Here is a 19,987-nt window from a genome sequence, read left to right on the forward strand (position 1 = left end):
GGTGTGCTCCTGCTCCATTTTCCTCCATCAGTTGCTTCTGTTGCCTTTCCAGATTCTCCCACTCTGTAACAAAGAACTTTTTTATTTCATTCATCTCTTGCTCAAAACGGCGAATCATTTGTTCTAATTGCTGTTGTAGTTTGAAATGGAGTTGAGTTCGAGCCCAGTGTCCCTCAAAAATGTGCATATCAGTAGACTTGACAGACTCAGAATTCTCTGTTAAACTATGTTGTTGTTGCTCAGTGGAATTCTGTGCTGAAACTTTGTCTTTTGCACATGGGTTGGTCTTACCATCATCAGTTCTAGAGTCTGGGCTGATTATCTGCACCGAGTTCTCACTCTTTATGGCTTTTAGCGAATGCCAGTCCATATTTATGTTTCTAAACCACTCCCGGCCTAGTAGTGGTGGACCTCCCTCCGGTAGCACATATAAGTCCATTATTTGACTTCCTTCGCCCTTGTTGGCCACTGCAACCTTTATTGTCCCGATGGGGTACACTCTCTGCCCCGTGTAGGTTGTCAATATAATCTCCGTATCCTGTAGGGGAATATGTTGGAATAACCTTCTGTAATCTTTCTTATTCATGACCGACAATGCCGATCCAGTGTCCAATTCCATTTTTACTTGGACTCCTTCTATCTGAAGAGCAACCCAAATTGTCTGGAGGTCTGCACCCTTGCCAACGTTGAGTACCCTTAAGCTAGCCAGTTCAATACTGCTTAAGCCAGCCAGTTCATTACTGCTAGCGTCTGAATCGGACTCCTGTTCGGCCACCTTGTGTACCTTTGCGTATTTCCCTTGCGGTGACTTCTTGTTGCTGGTCTTCTTCCCTGACCTGCATACTCTAGCTATGTGTCCAAGCCTACCACAAGTTCTACATTCTTGGTTTTTAAACCAACACTGGTTCTGATCATGCGTTGTCTTTCCACAACGATAACATTTGCCAGAACTCACACCCAATTTGTGTGCACTGAGCTCCGGTGACCGTAGCTGCATTACTGCCGTGCCTCTCGCTGCGGCTTCGTGTGCTGCTGCCATAGTGACCGCCTTCTCAAGCGTCAGCTCATTCTCCTCGAGCAGTCGCTTTTGTGTATCCTGTTTAAATAAACCACACACAAATTTGTCTCGTAGTGCATCTGTCAGTCCCGTTCCAAACTGGCAATATTTCGCTAATTTACGCAATTCCAGCAAATATTCAGCATTGCTTTCATGCTGTAGCTGCCTTCTGTCGTAAAATTTAAATCGTTCCGCTAGCATCAGCGGCGTGGGGTTTAGATGATCTTTCAGGACAGTAACAATCTCATCGAACGTCTTATCCGCTGGTTCATCTGGTGATAACAGGTGTTTCAATTGCCCGTATGTCTTCGCACCCATTAAATTTAATAATGTTAGTGCTTTATCAGCCTCACGAATTTTATTGGCCTTACAATAATTTTTAACTCGTTCAACATATATGGCCCAATCTTCGATGTCACTATCAAAGTTGCTAATATTCCCGTGTTTAGGCATTGTAGTACTTTATCAGATTTGCAATTTCTCAGATTTTTTTTTTACTGCTATCCAAGATGGCGGCTTCCCGCTCTTGCCGTCGTCCTCCGCCCACAAAATGGCGGTTTTCCCGCGCTTGGCGGTCTTCACCCGTCCCCCGACGCTGTCTCCCTTCAGCCCCGAGTGCGGCCCTTATCTCCGCCGCGATCGATGGCCCGCGCTTTTCACCACGGCTCTCGCGCCTTCAGTGTCTGCCGACGCTGCGCCTTTCAGCCCGAGTGCGGCCCTTATCGGTGGTTGCGACCGATGGCCCGGCTGCGCCCCTCACTTCAAAGCGGCCCGGCCCTTATCTGCCGATCGCTATCGCCCTGTACCTGTCTTCCCCAGCCCTGTCTTCCACTCCGGTTCACAAGCTGATGGAGGCTTCAGGGTCCTAATGCCTGTCTCTTCCAGTGGGGTGGTGTGGTTTGAAACCTCTCTTCAACCGCCGTGCAATAACTGCCGCAGGGTAAGAACCTGACTCGTCGCCAGTGTTAAGTCTGTGAATTATTTAGTTAATTAAGACACAGACTAATGAGTAACAATAAAAACAGGTCTTTACTGGTTGGAGGTAGGGACTATACTCAATACAAGATTACTGCACAATGCTTATATACCGGTGTGTTCACCCCCGGTATTACGTCTACAGCAGCCTGAGAAAGTAGTACATCTCTTAAGGTGGAACAGGCTTAAGCTCTCTGAAGGTGGAACAGGTTACATACACAACAAGGGCGAGTGTCCTCCTTGGAGGGGAACCAGGTAAAGAGGGCAAGTGTCCTCCTTGGAGAGGAACCAGGTAAAGAGGGCGTGTGTCCTCCTTGGAGGGGAACCAGGTAAAGAGGGCGAGTGTCCTCCTTCGAGGGGAACCAGCTAAAGAGGGCGAGTGTCCTCCTTGGAGGGGAACCAGGTAAAGAGGGCGAGTGTCCTCCTTGGAGGGGAACCAGGTAAAGAGGGCGACTGTCCTCCTTGGAGGGGAACCAGGTAAAGAGGGCGAGTGTCCTCCTTCGAGAGGAACCAGGTAAAGAGGGCGTTTGTCCTCCTTGGAGGGGAACCAGGTAAAGAGGGTGTGTGTCCTCCTTGGAGGGGAACCAGGTAAAGAGGGCGAGTGTCCTCCTTGGAGGGGAACCAGTTAAAGAGGGCGAGTGTCCTCCTGGGAGGCGAACCAGGCATAGAGGGCGAGTGTCCTCCTCGGAGGGAAACCAGGCAAAGAGGGCGAGTGTCCTCCTGGGAGGGGAACCAGGTAAAGAGGATGAGTGTCCTCCTGGGAGGGGAACCAGGCAAAGAGGGCGAGTGTCCTCCTTGGAGGGGACCCAGATAAAGAGGGCGAGTGTCCTCCTTGGTGGGGAACCAGGAAAAGAGAGCGAGTGTCCTCCTTGGAGGGAAACCAGGCAAAGAGGGCGTGTGTCCTCCTTGGAGGGAAACCAGGCAAAGAGGGCGAGTGTCCTCCTTGGAGGGGAACCAGGCAAAGAGGGCGAGTGTCCTCCTTGGAGGGGAACCAGGCAAAGAGGGCGAGTGTTCTCCTTGGAGGGGAACCAGGTAAAGAGGGCGAGTGTCCTCCCTGGAGGAGAACCAGGCAAAGAGGGCGAGTGTCCTCCTTGGAGGGGAACCAGGTAAAGAGGGCGAGTGTCCTGCTTGGAGGAGAACCAGGTAAAGAGGACGAGTGTCCTCCTTGGAGGGGTACCAGGTAAAGAGGGCGAGTGTCCTCCTTGGAGAGGAACCAGGCAAAGAGGGCGAGTGTCCTCCTTGGAGGGGAACCAGTAAAAGAGGGCGAGTGTCCTCCTTGGAGGGGAACCAGGTAAAGAGGGCGATTGTGCTCCTTGGAGGAGAACCAGGTAAAGAGGGCGAGTGTCCTCCCTGGAGGGGAACCAGGCAAAGAGGGCGAGTGTCCTCCTTGGAGGGGAACCAGGTAAAGAGGGCGAGTGTCCTCCTTGGAGGAGAACCAGGTAAAGAGGACGAGTGTCCTCCTTGGAGGGGAACCAGGTAAAGAGGGTGAGTGTCTTCCTTGTAGGGGAACCAGGTAAAGAGGGCGAGTGTCCTCCTTGGAGGGGAACCAGGTAAAGAGGGCGAGTGTCCTCCTTGGAGGGAAACCAGGCAAAGAGGGCGTGTGTCCTCCTTGGAGGGAAACCAGGCAAGGAGGGTGAGTGTCCTCCTTGGAGGGGAACCAGGCAAAGAGGGCGAGTGTTTTCCTTGGAGGGGAACCAGGCAAAGAGGGCGAGTGTCCTCCTTGCAGGGAAACCAGGCAAAGAGGGCGAGTATCCTCCTTGGAGGGGAACCAGGCAAAGAGGGCGAGTGTCCTCCTTGGAGGGGAACCAGGTAAAGAGGGCGAGTGTCCTCCCTGGAGAGGAACCAGGTAAAGAGGGCGAGCGTCCTCCTTGGAGGGGAACCAGGCAAAGAGGGCGAGTGTCCTCCTTGGAGGGGAACCAGGTAAAGAGGGCGAGCGTCCTCCTTGGAGGGGAACCAGGCAAAGAGGGCGCGTGTCCTCCTTGGAGGAGAACCAGGTAAAGAGAGCGAGCGTCCTCCTTGGAGAGGAACAAGGTAAAGAGTGCGAGTGTCCTCCTTGGAGGGGAACCAGGTAAAGAGGGCGTGTGTCCTCCTTGGAGGGGAACCAGGTAAATAGGGCGAGTGTCCTCCTTGGAGGGGAACCATGTAAAGAGGGCGTGTGTCCTCCTTGGAGGGGAACCAGGTAAAGAGGGCGAGTGTCCTCCTTCGAGGGGAACCAGGTAAAGAGGGCGAGTGTCCTCCTTGGAGGGGAACCAGGTAAAGAGGGCGAGTGTCCTCCTTGGAGGGGAACCAGGTAAAGAGGGCGAGTGTCCTCCTTGGAGGGGAACCAGGTAAAGAGGGCGAGTGTCCTCCTTGGAGAGGAACCAGGTAAAGAGGGCGTGTGTCCTCCTTGGAGGGGAACCAGGTAAAGAGGTCGAGTGTCCTCCTTGGAGAGGAACCAGGTAAAGAGGGCGAGTGTCCTCCTTGGAGAGGAACCAGGTAAAGAGGGCGATTGTCCTCCTTGGAGGGGAACCAGGTAAAGAGGGCGCGTGTCCTCCTTGGAGGGGAACCAGGTAAAGAGGGCGAGTGTCCTCCTTGGAGGGGAACCAGGTAAGAAGGGCGAGTGTCCTCCTTGGAGAGGAACCAGGTAAAGAGGGCGAGTGTCCTCCTTGGAGAGGAACCAGGTAAAGAGGGCGTCTGTCCTCCTTGGAGGGGAACCAGGTAAAGAGGGTGTGTGTCCTCCTTGGAGGGAAACCAGGCAAAGAGGGCTAGTGTCCTCTTTGGAGGGGAACCAGGCAAAGAGGGCGAGTGTCCTCCTTGGAGGGGAACCAGATAAAGAGGGCGAGTGTCCTCCCTGGAGGGGAACCAGGCAAAGAGAGCGAGTGTCCTCCTTGGAGGGAAACCAGGCAAAGAGGGCGTGTGTCCTCCTTGGAGGGAAACCAGGCAAAGAGGGCGAGTGTCCTCCTTGGAGGGGAACCAGGTAAAGGGGGCGAGTGTCCTCCTGGGAGGGGAACCAGGCAAAGAGGGCGAGAGTTCTCCTTGGAGGGGAACCAGGCAAAGAGGGCGAGTGTCCTCCTTGGAGAGGAACCAGGCAAAGAGGGCGAGTGTGCTCCTTGGAGGGGAACCAGGTAAAGAGGGCGAGTGTCCTCCTTGGAGGGGAACCAGGTAAAGAGGGCGATTGTGCTCCTTGGAGGGGAACCAGATAAAGAGGGCGAGTGTCCTCCTTGGAGGGGAACCAGGTAACGAGGGCGAGTGTCTTCCTTGTAGGGGATCCAGGTAAAGAGGGCGAGTGTCCTCCTTGGAGGGGAACCAGGTAAAGAGGGCGAGTGTCCTCCTTGGAGGGGAACCAGGTAAAGAGGGCGAGTGTCCTCCTTGGAGGGGAACCAGGTAAAGAGGGCGAGTGTCCTCCTTGGAGAGGAACCAGGTAAAGAGGGCGCGTGTCCTCCTTGAAGAGGAACCAGGTAAAGAGGGCAAGTGTCCTCCTTGGTGGGGAACCAGGTAAAGAGGGCGAGTGTCCTCCTTGGAGGGGAACCAGTCAAAGAGGGCAAGTGTCCTCCTTGAAGAGGAACCAGGTAACGAGGGCAAGTGTCCTCCTTGGTGGGGAACCAGGTAAAGAGGGTGAGTGTCCTCCTTGGAGGGGAACCAGTCAAAGAGGGCGTGTATCCTCCTTGAAGAGGAACCAGGTAAAGAGGGCGCGTGTCCTCCTTGAAGAGGAACCAGGTAAAGAGGGCGAGTGTCCTCCTTGAAGAGGAACCAGGTGAAGAGGGCGAGTGTCCTCCTTGGAGGGAAACCTATCCTCAAAAACAGTGAAATATCTTGGAATTTAAATGTGTCCATTCCCATTGTTTGGATATTGATGAGCAGCAATGAGCAGTTTTTTCTCTATTTTGAATAGAAATACAAAAGCTCTACTCGACATGTTAAACTACTAGTTATTTAATCAGGGCTGCAGCTGCTGAAAGGTCGACTGTACTGAGGTTTGTGGCCAGAGTTGGCAGACGCGTTGTTCTGAAGTCTGATGTCTCACACCTGAAGTCTATTTATGTTGTGTTGTAATGACCTTTTTCTGTTGTCTGGTGTCAGAAATAGAAATCAAAGGGAGATGATGCCCCACTCTGTTAATCAACTTCTTGACACATTATATAATATATATCGCCAACTTTGACTGGTTTGTCCTGTCTGATATAAACCAAACCCAGTCACTGACACCAATCTCCTCCTGTCTGATATAAACCAACCCGTCACTGACACCAATCTCCTCCTGTCTGATATAAACCGACCCCAGTCACTGACACCAATCTCCTCCTGTCTGATATAAACCAACCCCACAGTCACTGACACCAATCTCCTCCTGTCTGATATAAACCAACCCCAGTCACTGACACCAATCTCATGTCTGATATAAACTAACCCCACAGTCACTGACACCAATCTCCTCATGTCTGATATAAACTAACCCCACCGTCAGACACCAATCTCCTCCTGTCTGATATAAACCGACCCCAGTCACTGACACCTATCTCCTCCTGTCTGATATAAACCAACCCCAGTCACTGACACCAATCTCCTCCGGTCTGATATAAACCGACCCCAGTCACTGACACCAATCTCCTCCTGTCTGATATAAACCAACCCCACAGTCACTGACTCCAATCTCCTCCTCTCTGATATAAACCAGCCCCACAGTCACTGACACCAATCTCCTCCTGTCTGATATAAACCAACCCCAGTCACTGACACCAATCTCCTCCTGTCTGATATAAACCAACCCCACAGTCACTGACACCATTCTCCTCATGTCTGATATAAACTAACCCCACAGTCACTGACACCAATCACCTCCTGTCTGATATAAACCAACCCCAGTCACTGACACCAATCTCCTCCTGTCTGATATAAACCAACCCCAGTCACTGACACCAATCTCCTCCTGTCTGATATAAACCAACCCACTGACACCAATCTCCTCCTGTCTGATATAAACCAACCCCAGTCACTGACACCAATCTCCTCCCAACTGATATAAACCAACCCCAGTCACTGACACCAATCTCCTCCTGTCTGATATAAACCAACCTCAGTCACTGACACCAATCTCCTCCTGTCTGATATAAACCAACCCCACAGTCACTGACACCAATCTCCTCCTGTCTGATATAAACCAACCCGTCACTGACACCAATCTCCTCCCAACTGATATAAACCAACCCCACAGTCACTGACACCAATCTCCTCCTGTCTGATATAAACCAACCCCACAGTCACTGACACCAATCTCCTCCTGTCTGATATAAACCAACCCCACAGTCACTTGACACCAATCTCCTCCTGTCTGATATAAACCAACCCCAGTCACTGACACCAATCTCCTCCTGTCTGATATAAACCAACCCCAGTCACTGACACCAATCTCCTCCTGTCTGATATAAACCAACCCCACAGTCACTGACACCAATCTCCTCCTGTCTGATATAAACCAACCCCACAGTCACTGACACCAATCTCCTCCTGACTGATATAAACCAACCCCACAAGCCCAGAAAGATTAAACTCAGCCCGTTACTTGGATTGGACTTGTCTCCATTCCTGTGTCGAGGGGATTGCTGTACCAGACGGGAGGGGCAACATTTGGGGACTCTCGATTCTCCACCAATTCCCATTCCCCTTCTTTCTGGTGGATAATGGAGGTGCCACTGTGTGTAATGTGCAAGTCAGTAAGAATTGTCAGCAACGATTAATCAGCAATTTCTAATTGGAGATGTTAATCAGTGAAACCTTTCAGATATTGAATTGTAGATTTTGTACCAAAGATCAATTTAGCATTGAAGTAAAAGTTCATAATTTTATTGCAAACAAATTTCTGATGAGAGTCCCTGAATAAAGGGGCAAAATCAGACAGCGGTTCTTAAAGGGACACTGCAGCCACAACAAGTCAATCAGCCATATATTCAGAATATTAATAAACTCCAGCCCAGTTATTGGGGTTATCAGCAGAAACAAAACTCAACTGTCAGAATGAACACGGTTCAGTCCTGGATGCAATTAACAGCAGCAATAACAGCAGAGTCCAACCTCTGCAGTCACTTGTGAACTCGCTGGTGTCTCGGCAGGTGGGATGACCGAGTGAATCCCTTCCCACACACGGAGCAGGTGAACGACCTCTTCCCAGTGTGAACTCGCTGGTGTTTCAGCAGGTGGGATGACCGAGTGAATCTCTTCTCACACACGGAGCAGGTGAACCGGCCTCTCTCCAGTGTGAACTCGCTGGTGTACAGTGAGTTCAGATGATCGCCTGAACCCAGTCGCGCAGTGAGAGCAGCTGAACGGTCTCTCCCCAGTGTGAACACGTTGATGGCATATCAGTTCCCCGGTACTTTTATAGCACTTCCCACAGTCCGGGCATTTAAAGGGTCTCTCATCAGTGTGAACTCGCTGGTGATTAAGCAGGTTGGAGGACAGATTGAATTCCTTCCCACACACAGAGCAAGTGAACGGTCTCTCCCCAGTGTGAACTCGCTGGTGTCTCAGCAGGTTGGATGGCTGATTGAATCCCTTCCCACACATGGAACAGGTGAACGATCTCTCCCCAGTGTGAACTCACTGGTGTCTCAGTAGGTCAGATGAATTAGTGAAACCCTTCCCACACTCAGAGCAGGTGAACGGCCTCTCCCCAGTGTGACAGCACTTGAGTGTTGATAGGCCAGAGGATCGGTTGAACCCTCGTCCACACACACAACACGTGTATGGTTTCTCCCCACAGTGAACGGTGCTTTTTGCTTCCATATTCAAAGGCTGATGATATTCAGGTCCTGATGAATCGAGTGACTGTCAGATCTTAATGTAGTGTTTGGTTTGAGTTTCCGTCTGCAAATCCTCCCTTTCTAATGCCCTGTAAAATGAATTTAAAACAGGAAAGAGTGTAAGAGAGAACCCACAAAAAGAGGATGATTGTGAAATTGAGCTTAATGACTCTGGTAATTTGTGGGGCTGGCACTAGAAAAAAGTGACCATGAAAGCTGCCAGATTGTCATAAAATCCGACTGTTTCACTAGTTCACTGGAACCCACCAACCGGTCTGGGCCTACACAAGATTCTGGCCTCTATGTGAGGAGAGAGGGGCGTCAGGGGGAGAGGTGAAGGAGAGGGACTTTATACACCTGCAACTCGACTTGCACTTTGACAGAACCTCCCAAACCCCAGACCTCCACCACCTGGAAGGGCAAAGGCAGAAGGTGCATGGGAACACCATCATCTCCAAGTTCCCCAAGTCGCAAACCATCCTGCCTTGGACATGATGGCCTTGCTAGCGACACCCACACCCCAAGAATGAATAAAAAATCTGTAGATATAAAATAGATTAAAAGTCTCTACAGTAATACTTGTTCCTAAAACAATACTCTTTTACATTGTAGGGACAGTGTCTGTTTATCAACCTAAGATGCAGGAAGGATGTTCCCGATGGCCGGGGAGTCCAGAACCAGGGGTCACAGTCTAAGGATAAGGGGTAAGCCATTTAGGACAGAGATGAGGAGGAATTTCTTCACCCAGAGTGGTGAACCTGTGGAATTCTCTACCACAGAAGGCAGTGGAGAACAATTCATTAAATATATTCAAGAAGGAGTTAGATATATTTCTTAAGGCTAAAGGGATCAAGGGATATGGGGAGAAGGCAGGAACAGGGTACTGAATTTGGATGATCAGCCATGATCTCATTGAATGGCGGAGCAGGCTCGAGGGGCCGAATGGCCTACTCCTGCTCCTATCTTCTATGTTTCTATTCTCCCCCAGAATCCACCTCCCCTGACAGTCCCACATTGAAAATTGTTGGGTCCTCCTGGGCTCAGACGTACTGTGGGTTAAACCCAGCAGCTTCTCCTCCATCTCCACTCCAGCTCAAACTGAAGCAACAAAAAGACCTACACAGGCAGCCGGGGACCGACTTCCGCATCCAGCGCCCGCCCTGATACAAGCCGGCTCTGGATTGGCGGCTCTGCTGTGTCGATCCAGTTGTGGTTTCTCCTGTCCGGGTTTCCTAGTGCCGCGCTCATCAGTCACCTGACAACCCATTGTTAGCGGAAGCGCGTCATCCTTGGGCCCAGGGACCGCCTCAGGAGGAGTGTAGATGGCGGCGCGTAACCCGGGCCTGTCACCGAGAAAAAGCCTCACCGCTGCCATCCGGCGGAGCACAGACCGGGCCGCGGGATCTCATTCGGGCCTGAGGCCGTTCTCCAGCTTTATAAACCCTGCGGCGCGGCCTACCCGCAATTTATTAATCTCCCGACCCCGCTCCCGCCACTCGGCAGCTCCGCCCGGCGACCGCGTGAGGCTTTCTTTGTAAAGTGTCGGTGAGGGACACGTGACCCGGGCCCACAGCCTGATTGACGGGAGCTTCCGACCAATAGGGAGCGAGTGGGGCGGGGCTGGAGGAGTGAGCCGGCGGCGGGTCCTCCAACTAATCGGGGAGCCCGAGGGGCGGGACTAGCGCCGGCTGATTGTCTGATCCGCAGGGCTACGACTTTCTCCAGTCCCTTGTTCAGGGCCCGGGGCCAGGGGATGCTGTGGGCCTTTATTCCCCTTATTGGACACAAGGCTCTTTGTCTCACAACACACTGGCTCAGGTTTTAATACAGACTATTTAAATTCATCAATAAAAGCAGATAAACCTGGATGCTTTTGAAGAATAAACTTTTTAATATTTGGGAGTAAAAGTACAAGTTTTTTTCCCTCTGGGGAATTTTTCATAGATTCATAGAAGATCGGAGCAGGAGTAGGCCATTCGGCCCTTCGAGCCTGCTCCGCCATTCAATGAGATCATGGCTGATCATCCAAACTCAGTACCCGGTCCCTGCTTTCTCCCCATACCCCTTGATCCCTTTAGCCTTGAGAAATATATCCAACTCCTTCTTGAATATATTTAATGTATTGGCCTCTGCTGCCTTCTGTGGTAGAGAATTCCACAGGTTCACCACTCTCTGGGTGAAGAAATTCCTCCTCATTTCTGTCCTAAATGGCCTACCCCTTATCCTTAGACTGTGACCCCTGGTTCTGGACTCCCCGACCATCGGGAACATCCTTCCTGCATCTAGTCTGTCCAGTCCTGTCAGAATTTTATAGGTTTCGATGAGATCCCCTCTCAATCTTCTAAACTCCAGTGAGTATAAGCCCAATCGACACAATCTCTCCTCATACGTCATTCCTGCCACCCCAGGTATCAGCCTGGTGAATCTTCGCTGCACTCCTTCCATGGCAAGAACGTCCTTCCTCAGATAACGCGACCAAAACTGCACACAATACTCAAGGTGCGGTCTCACCAAGGCGCTGTACAACTGCAGCAAGACATCCTTGTTCCTGTACTCGAACCCTCTCGCTACGAAGGCCAACATACCATTTGCCTTCTTAACCGCCTGCTGCACCTGCATGCTTACCTTCAGCGACTGGTGCACAAGAACACCCAGGTCTCTTTGCACTTCCCCTTCTCCCAATCTATTGCCATTCAAATAATAATCTGCCTTCCTGTTTTTGCCACCAAAGTGGATAACCTCACAGTTATCCACGTTATAGTGCATTTGCCATGTTTCTGCCCAATCACCCAACCTGTCCAAATCGTACTGGAGTTTCACGACATCCTCCTCACAGCATACCCTCCCACCCAGCTTTGTGTCGTCTGCAAATTTGGAGATATTACATCCAATTCCCTCGTCCAGATCATTAATGTATATTGTGAACAGCTGGGGTCCTAGGACCGATCCTTGCGGTACCCCACTCGTCACTGCCTGCCACTCGGAAAACGACCCGTTTATTCCAACTCTCTGCTTTCTATCCGCCAACCAGTTCTCTATCCAAGTCAATACCTTGCCCCCAATCCCATGTGCCTTAATTTTGCATGCTAATCTCTTATGCGGGACCTTATCGAAAGCCTTCTGAAAGTCCAAATACACCACATCCACTGGGTCTCCCTTATCTATTTACCAGTTACATCCTCAAAAAATTCCAGATTAGTCAAGCACGATTTACCTTTTGTAAATCCATGTTGACTTTGTCCGATCCTTTCACTACTTTCCAAGTGCTCTGCTATTACATCTTTTATAATTTTCCCCACTACTTATGTCAGGGTTACCGGTCTATAATTCCCCGCTTTTTCTCTACCACCTTTTTTGAACAGTGGGGTAACATTAGCTACCCTCCAATCCATGGGTACTGTTCCAGAGTCTATCGAGTTCTGGAAGATGACCAGCAATGCATCTACTATTTCTAGGGCCACTTCCTTAAGCACCCTAGGATGTAGATTATCAGGCCCTGGGGATTTATCGGCCTTCAGTCCCATCAATTTCCCTAACACCATTTCCCTACAAATACTGATTTCTTTCAGTTCCACCCTTTCATTAGACCCTATGTTCCCCGGCATCTCTGGGAGGTTATTTGAGTCCTCCTTTGTGAAGACAGAACCAAAATATGTATTTAGTTGGTCTGCCATTTCTTTGTTTCCCATTATAAATTCCCCTGATTCTGACTGCAAGGGACCTACGCTTGACTTCACCAATCTTTTTCTCTTCACATATCTATAAAAGCTTTTACAGTCAGTTTTTATGTTGCCTGCGAGCTTACTCTCATATTCTATTTTCCCCTTCTCAATTAATCCCTTTCTCCTCCTTTGTTGAATCCTAAACTGCTCCCAATCATCAGGATTATTGCTTTTTCTGGCCAATTTATATGTCCTCTCCTTGGATCTTATGCTATCCCTAATTTCCCTTGTTTATTACTAGTTTCAGGAAACAACAACCACTTGTATTTATAAAGCGCCTTTAATGCAGTAAAACGTCTCAAGGTTCTTCACAGGAGTGTTAGAAAAGGTCAGAGGTAGGTTTTAAGGAGCATCTTAAAGAAGGGGAGAGATGGAGAGGTTTAGGGAAGGAATTCCAGAGCTTAGGGCCCAGGCAACTGAAGGCACGGCCGCCAATGGTGGAGCGATTAAAATCGGGGATGCTCAAGAGGGCAGAATTCAAGGAGTGCAAACATCTCGGGCGGCGGGGGCCGGCGTTGTGGGACTGAAGGAGATTACACGGATAGGGAGGGGCGAGGCCACGGAGGGATTTGAAAACAAGGATGAGAATTTTAAGGATGAGACACTTAAGGAAAAGCAGGGAGTAGGGAAGGGTCAAGCCATTAAAGGGACGGTCGCTAATTCTGTTCTGTGACAGTTACTGGGACAGACTGTATCTCCCCTCTCCTCCACACAGGGATTTGTGGTAGTTAAAGGGATAGCGATTCTTCTTGTTCCGCAAGATTGTAATTAAAGGGTCACTACTCTGAGACGGCTATGAATCTTTAGTGCCGCCAGCACCTTCCTTTATTTGGCGATCTGTGTGAACTCGCTGGTGACTCAGCAGGTTGGATGAACTCTGAAACCTCTTTGCACAGTCAGAACATTTAAAGGGTCTCCCATCGGTTCTGGGACAGGAGGGATCTGGTTAACAGTGATCACACTATCTTTAGGTTTAAAGTAGTTATGGAAAGGAAAACAGTGAATGACCAATGGCAGGCCTTCAAAGCTGAGATAGTTCGGGTACAAACCAAACATATTCCCATAAGGAGGAAAAATGGGGCATCCAAAGCTAGAGCTACCTGGATGAGAAAGGATATCGAGGTTAGAATAAAACAGAAAAAGGATTACAATAAATGTCAGGTACATAATACTGTCAAAAACCAGGCAGAATACAGAGAGTGCGGGGGAAATTGAAACAGGATATCAGAAGGCCAAAGAGGCAATATGAGAAAAGATTAGCGGGTAACATAAAAGAGAACCCAAAAATCTTCTATAAACACATGAAAAGTAAAAGGATAGTTAAAGGAATGGTGGGGCCGATTAGGGACCAAATAGGAGCTCATCATACGGAGGCAGAGGGCGTGGCTGAGGTACTGAATGAGTACTTAGCATCTGTCTCCACAAAAGAAGGGGATGAAGTTAATGTCGCAGTAGAGGATGGGGGAGTAGAGAAATTGGATAAAAATAGATAGAAAGGAGGTGCTAAATAGGTTGTCATCACTCAAAGTTAACAAGTCACCCGGTCCAGATGCGATGCATCCTAGATTGCTGAGGGAAGCTAGGGTGGAAATAGCAGAAGCTCCGACCACAATCTTTCAATCTCCCTCAGATATATGGGAGTGGTGCCAGAAGACTGGAGGATTGCAAATGTTACACCCCTGTTTAAAAAAGGGGAGAGGGATAAACCTGGTAACTACAGGCCAATCAGTCTAATGTCAGCGGTGGGTGAGCAACTAGAGACCATTGTGAAGGACAAAATTAATTCTCACTTGGAGAAGCATGGGTTAATAAGGGGCAACCAGTACGGATTTGTTAAAGGTAAATCGTGTCTGACTAAACTGATTGTGTTCTTTGATAAAGTAACAGAGGGTTGATGAAGGTAGTGCAGCAGATGTTGTTTATGTGGACTTTTAAAAGGCATTTGATAAAGTACCACGTAAGAGACTTTCTCGGAAAAGGGAAGCACAGGGAATTAAAGGGCTGATGGTAATTTGGGTATATAATTGGCTAAGGGAGAGGAGGCAGTGAGCAGTGCTGAGGGATGTTATTCTGACTGGAGGGAAGTATGCAGTGGGTTCCCCCAGGGGTCGGGATTAGGACCATTGTTTTTCTTGTTATATATAACTGACCTGGACTTGGGTATAGGTGTACAAGTTTTAAGTTTACAGATGATACAAAACTTGGCAACGTAGTAAATAGTGAGCATAGTAGTAGCAGACTTCAGAAGGACAGAGACAGACTGTGAAATGAGCAGACACAAGGCAGATGAAATTAAATGAGGATAAGTGTGAAGTGATGCACTTTGGGAGAAACAACAGGGAGAGGCCGTATAATCTAAATGGGACTATTTTGAGGGGGTGCAAGAGCAGAGGGACCTGGGGGTCCATATTCACAAATCTTTGAAAGTGCCACGGCAAGTTGGTGAGGCGGTTCAGAAAGCGTATGGGATACTTGGCTTTGCAAATAGGGCCATTGAATACAAAAACAAGGAAGTTACACTAAACCTTTACAAATCATTAGTTAGGAACATAGGACAGGAGGAGGCCATTCAGCCCCTCGAGCCTGTTCCGCCTTTCAATGAGATCATGGCTGATCTGTGATCTAACTCCATTCACCCGCCTTTGGCCCATATCCCTTAATACCTTTGGGTAACAAAAACCTATCAATCTCAGATTTAAAATTAACAATTGATCTCGCATCAATGACCGTTTGCGGAAGAGAGTTCCAAACTTCTACCACCCTTTGTGTGTAGAAGTGTTTCCTAATTTCACTCCTGAAAGGTCTGGCTCTAATTTTTAGACTATGCCCCCAGTCCTAGAATCCCCAACCAGCAGAAATAGTTTCTCCCTATCTACCCTATCTGTTTCCCTTAATATCCTGAAAACTTCGATCAGATGACCCCTTAACCTGCTAAATTCTAGGGAACACAACCCTAATTTATGTAATCTCTCCTCGTAACTTAACCCTTGAAGTCCAGGTATCATTCTGGTAAACCTACGCTGCACTCCCTCCAAGGCCAATATATCCTTCCTAAGGTGTGGTGCCCAGAACTGCTCACAGTACTCCGGGTGTGGTCCAACCAGAGTTTTGTACAACTGCAGGGTTTTGGCCTCAGCTGGAGTCTTGTGTACAGTTCTGGGCACCACACTTTAGGAAGGATGTCAAGGCCTTGGAGAGGGCGCAGAGGAGGTTGACCAGGATGGTACCAGGGATGAGGGACTTCAGTTATGTGGAGAAATTGGAGAAGCTGGGATTGTTCCCCTTAGAGCAGAGAAGGTTAAGAGGAGACCTAATAGAGGTGTTCAAAATGATGAGGGGGTTTTGATCGAGCAAGTAGGGAGAAACTGTTCTCTCTGGCAAGTGGGTCGGTAACCAAAGGTCACAGATTTAAAATAGTTGCTAAAAGAACTAGAGGGAAATGAGGAGAATTGTTTTCACACAGAGGGTTGTTAAGATCTGGAACGCACCATCTGAAAGGATGCTGGAATCAGGTTCCACAGGAACTTTCAAATGGTAATTGGACATGTCCTTGAAGAGGACTAATTTGCAGAGTTCTGGGGATAAAGCTGGGGTTTGGGACTAAATTGGACAGCTCTTTCAAAGAGCCGGCACAGACACGATGGGCCGAATCACCTCCTTCTGTGCTGTTAGATTCTATGATCAGTGTGAACACGCTGGTGTCTCTTAAGGATGTTAGAGCTTTTAAAGCTCTTCCCACAGTCAGAACATTTAAAGGGTCTCTCGTCGGTGTGAACAAGCTGGTGTGACAGCAGGGTGGATGACACAGTGAATCCCTTCCCACACACGGAGCAGGTGAACGGCCTCTTCCCAGTGTGAACTCGCTGGTGCTGCTTGAGCTCCCGGGGGATTTTAAAACTCTTCCCACACTCAGAACATTTAAAGGGTCTCTCGTTAGTGTGAACTCGCTGGTGTCCCTTCAGCTCCCCGGAGCTTTTAAAGCTCTTCCCACAGTCAGAACAGTGAAACGGCCTCTCATTAGTGTGAACAAGCTGGTGTCTCAGCAGGGTGGAGGACTTCAAGAATCCCTTCCCACACACGGAGCAGGTGAACAGCCTTTCTGCAGTGTGAGCAAGCTGGTGTCCCTTCAGATCCCCGGGGCTTTTAAAGCTCTTCCCACAGTCGGGACAGTTAAACGGCCTCTCATCAGTGTGAACAAGCTGGTGTCTCTTCACCTCCCCAGAGCTTTTAAAGCTCTTCCCACAGTCAGAACATTTAAAGGATCTCTCGTCAGTGTGAACAAGCTGGTGTGTCTGTACGTTGGATGACTGAGTGAATCCCTTCCCACATTCAGAGCAGATGAATATCGTCTCCCCAGTGAGGAGGCGCTGGTGAGCCTGCAGGTTGGATGTCTGAGTGAATCCCTTCCCACACTCGGAGCAGGTGAACGGTCTCTCTCCAGTGTGAACTCGCTGGTGTTGCTTGAGCTGCCGGGGGATTTTAAAACACTTCCCACACTCAGAACATTTAAAGGGTCTCTCGTTAGTGTGAACTTGCTGGTGTCCCTTCAGATCCCCAGGGCTTTTAAAGCTCTTCCCACAGTCAGAACAGTTAAATGGTCTCTCATCAGTGTGAACAAGCTGGTGTCTCAGCAGGTTGGAAGACTGCAAGAATCCCTTCCCACACACGGAGCAGGTGAATGGCCTCTCCGCAGTATGAACGAGCTGGTGTGTCAGCAGATCCCCGGGGCTTTTAAAACGCTTCCCACAGTCAGGACAGTTAAACGGCCTCTCATCAGTGTGAACAAGCTGGTGTCGCTTCAGATCCTGGGGGCTTTTAAAGCTCTTCCCACAGTCAGAACACTGAAATGGTCTCTTGTCAGTGTGAAATCGCTGGTGTCTCAGCAGGTGGGATGAACGAACAAATCCCTTTCCACACACGGAGCAGGTGAACGGTCTCTCCCCAGTGTGAACTCGCTGGTGTGTTTGCAGGTGGGATGAACAAACAAATCCCTTTCCACACACGGAGCAGCTGAACGGATTGTCCCTGGTGCGACTGCGCCGTTGAACTTCCAATGCAGATGGGGAACTGAATCCCTTCCCGCCGTCCCCACCTTTACCCAGTTTCTTCCCGGTGTGACGGTGCATGTGTCTCACCAGGTCAGGCAATCGGCTGAATCCACGTACACACACCGAACACGTGTGCGGTTTGTCATCGCTGCGATCGCAGCTTTCTCCTTCCATGTGCAAAGGCCGATGATATTCAGATCCTGATGAATCGAGCGACTCTGTCAGATTTTGACGTGATGTTTGGCCTGAGCTTCCCGCCTATAACTGCTCCACTTCTATAACCCTGTAAATTGAGATCAGAAAAGGATCAGAGGCAAACAGTTGTTTAATTTTCCCCTTTCCGATCCTAGGGGCAGTGAAGCTGATTTTCAGGCCCTGGCTGCTGCACAGGTTGGTTGAAAGGATTAGCAGTAATGGCGGCTGTAATACCCACAAGCCCCTGGTGCTCCAGAAAGTGCTCTGTTGACTCTGAGTCCCGTGCATGCGCCTCATGGTCCCCATGCTCACTCTCCTGCTCCACAATCGCCCATCCTGATCGGTCCACAACACGCATGCTCAGCACACAAAACTCCGCGGTTGGAACATCGAGCGCGCATGCGCAGCCGCAACATCTGGTATGCGTGCGCGGCTCAGGTGGGGGCGAGTCGGTGTTACGCCTCAGCCGCCAGGGAGGTGCGCATGCGCAGGACGACCCAACATTCTTCCTGTCAGCAATCACTCCCTCGTTTCTTTAATAAAAACAGAAACTGCTGGAAATACTCAGCAGGTCAGGCAGCATCTGTGGAGACAGAAACAGAGTTAACGTTTCAGGTTGATGACCCTTCGTCAGAACTACTTGTTTTTTAGTGTCAGCCAGTGGCTCAGTTGGTAGCATTCTCGCCTCTGAGTCAGAAAGTTGTGGGTTCAAATCCCACTCCGGAGACTTAAACACAAAAATCCAGGCTGACACTCCAGTGGAGTGCGGCACTGTCGGAGGTGTCGTTTTTTGGATGAGACATTAAACTGAGGCCCTGTCTGCTCTCTCAGGTGAGATATAAAAGATTCCACTATTTCGAGAAAGAAAGACTTGCATTTATATAGCGCCTTTCATGACCACCAGATGTCTTGAAGTGCTTTACAGCCAATGAAGTACTTTTGGAGTGTAGTCACTTATAATGTGAGAAAGGGCAGGGGAATTATCCCCGGTGTCACAGAATCACAGAAACCCCACAGTGCAGATAGAGGCCATTTCGGCCCATCGAACCTGCACCGACACATATCCCACCCGATCCCCATAACCAACACATATCCCACCCTATCCCTGTAACCCCACGTATTTAATCCCCCTAACACAAAGGGTCAATTTATCATAGCCAATCAACCTAATCCGCACATCTTTGGACTGTGGGAGGAAACCGGAGCACCCGGAGAAAACCCACGCAAACACGGGGAGAATGTGCAAACTCCACACAGACAGTTGCCCGAGGCCGGATTCGAACGCGGGTCTCTGGCGGTGTGAGGCAACAGCGCTAACCACTATGCCACCGTGCCGCCAATGTGTTTCTTCCTCAATTAACATAACAAAAAGATAGATTATCTGGTCATTATCACATTGCTGTGCACTTATTGACTTCCACGTTTCCTACATTACAACAGTGACTACACTTCAAAAGTACATCATTGACTGTAAAGCGCTTTGGGATGTCCGGTGGTGGTGAAAGGCGCTATATAAATGCAAGTCTTTCTTTCTTCACTGGCCTCACCAGCGACCTCTTCTGGCTGTTGGTTGATTGACAGCCGAGAGTCCGCGCATGCGCAGGCGGGACGGCGGTTTGGGCCGAGTCCAGCACAGCGACCCCTCCCGGTCACCAAGGGAAATAACCGCGCATGCCCAGAATAGACCAACCCCCTCACCCACACGGAGCTGCGCCTGCGCATTCGGATGCTGTCGAATGGAGTCGGCGCGGGGCATTCCGGGGAAAGGTCTTGGTGTCGGTTACAGAGTCGCGATCGGTGACGCAAAGTGAGTTTTCTCCGCTCCGATTGGGTGGAGAATCGCGCGGGGTGGGGGGAGGAGTGGATCGGGAGAGAATAAAGCGAAATAGAAAAACCTGAGAGTCAGCGAGGGCCCGGACCGGACGCAGTCAGTTGGACGTAGCACGTGATCTGATCGGGTACACGTGACCCGGGCCCGCGGCCTGATTGACGGGAGCTTCCGACCAATAGGGAGCGAGCGGGGCGGGGCTGGAGGAGAGAGCCGGCGGCGGGTCCTCCAACCAATCGGGGAGCCCGAGGGGCGGGACTAGCGCCGGCTGATTGTCTGATCCGCAGGGCAGCGAGTTTCTCCAGTCCCTTGTTCGGGGCCAGGGGGTGCTGTGTGCCTTTATTCCCCTTATTGGACACAAGGCTCTTTCACAACACACTGACTCA

The 19,987-nt window shown here is 50.0% G+C and overlaps 1 protein-coding gene and 1 pseudogene across 2 annotated transcripts; both read right to left on the minus strand.

Moving 5' to 3' along the window:
• Positions 1 to 7,836: 7,836 nt before the first annotated feature.
• Positions 7,837 to 9,584, minus strand: LOC147119483 (uncharacterized; annotated as a pseudogene).
• LOC147119484 (uncharacterized) lies at positions 8,815 to 19,740 on the minus strand. 2 transcript variants are annotated; one of them, XM_085985066.1, is made up of 3 exons: positions 19,669 to 19,740; positions 16,185 to 17,861; positions 8,815 to 8,897 (listed from the first exon to the last, which is right to left on the minus strand). In XM_085985066.1, exon 2 carries the CDS (start codon positions 17,750 to 17,752, stop codon positions 16,199 to 16,201), a length of 1,554 nt encoding a protein of 517 aa, XP_085841192.1. In that variant the 5' UTR covers positions 17,753 to 17,861; positions 19,669 to 19,740; the 3' UTR covers positions 8,815 to 8,897; positions 16,185 to 16,198. The 2 variants fall into 2 exon arrangements, with proteins under 2 accessions (XP_085841192.1, XP_085841191.1); XM_085985065.1 differs by lacking the exon at positions 19,669 to 19,740 and having other exon boundaries at positions 16,185 to 18,685.
• Positions 19,741 to 19,987: the final 247 nt, after the last annotated feature.

Source organism: Somniosus microcephalus, chromosome 4 (genome assembly GCF_052327205.1).
Source record: "Somniosus microcephalus isolate GS21.2 chromosome 4, FLI_Smic_1.0, whole genome shotgun sequence".
In the NCBI taxonomy this organism is placed as follows: domain Eukaryota; kingdom Metazoa; phylum Chordata; class Chondrichthyes; order Squaliformes; family Somniosidae; genus Somniosus; species Somniosus microcephalus.

Bases quoted from the DNA above. Each gene is read 5' to 3' on its own strand.
- LOC147119484 (XM_085985066.1), bottom strand. From the start codon at position 17,752: ATGGAAGGAGAAAGCTGCGATCGCAGCGATGACAAACCGCACACGTGT.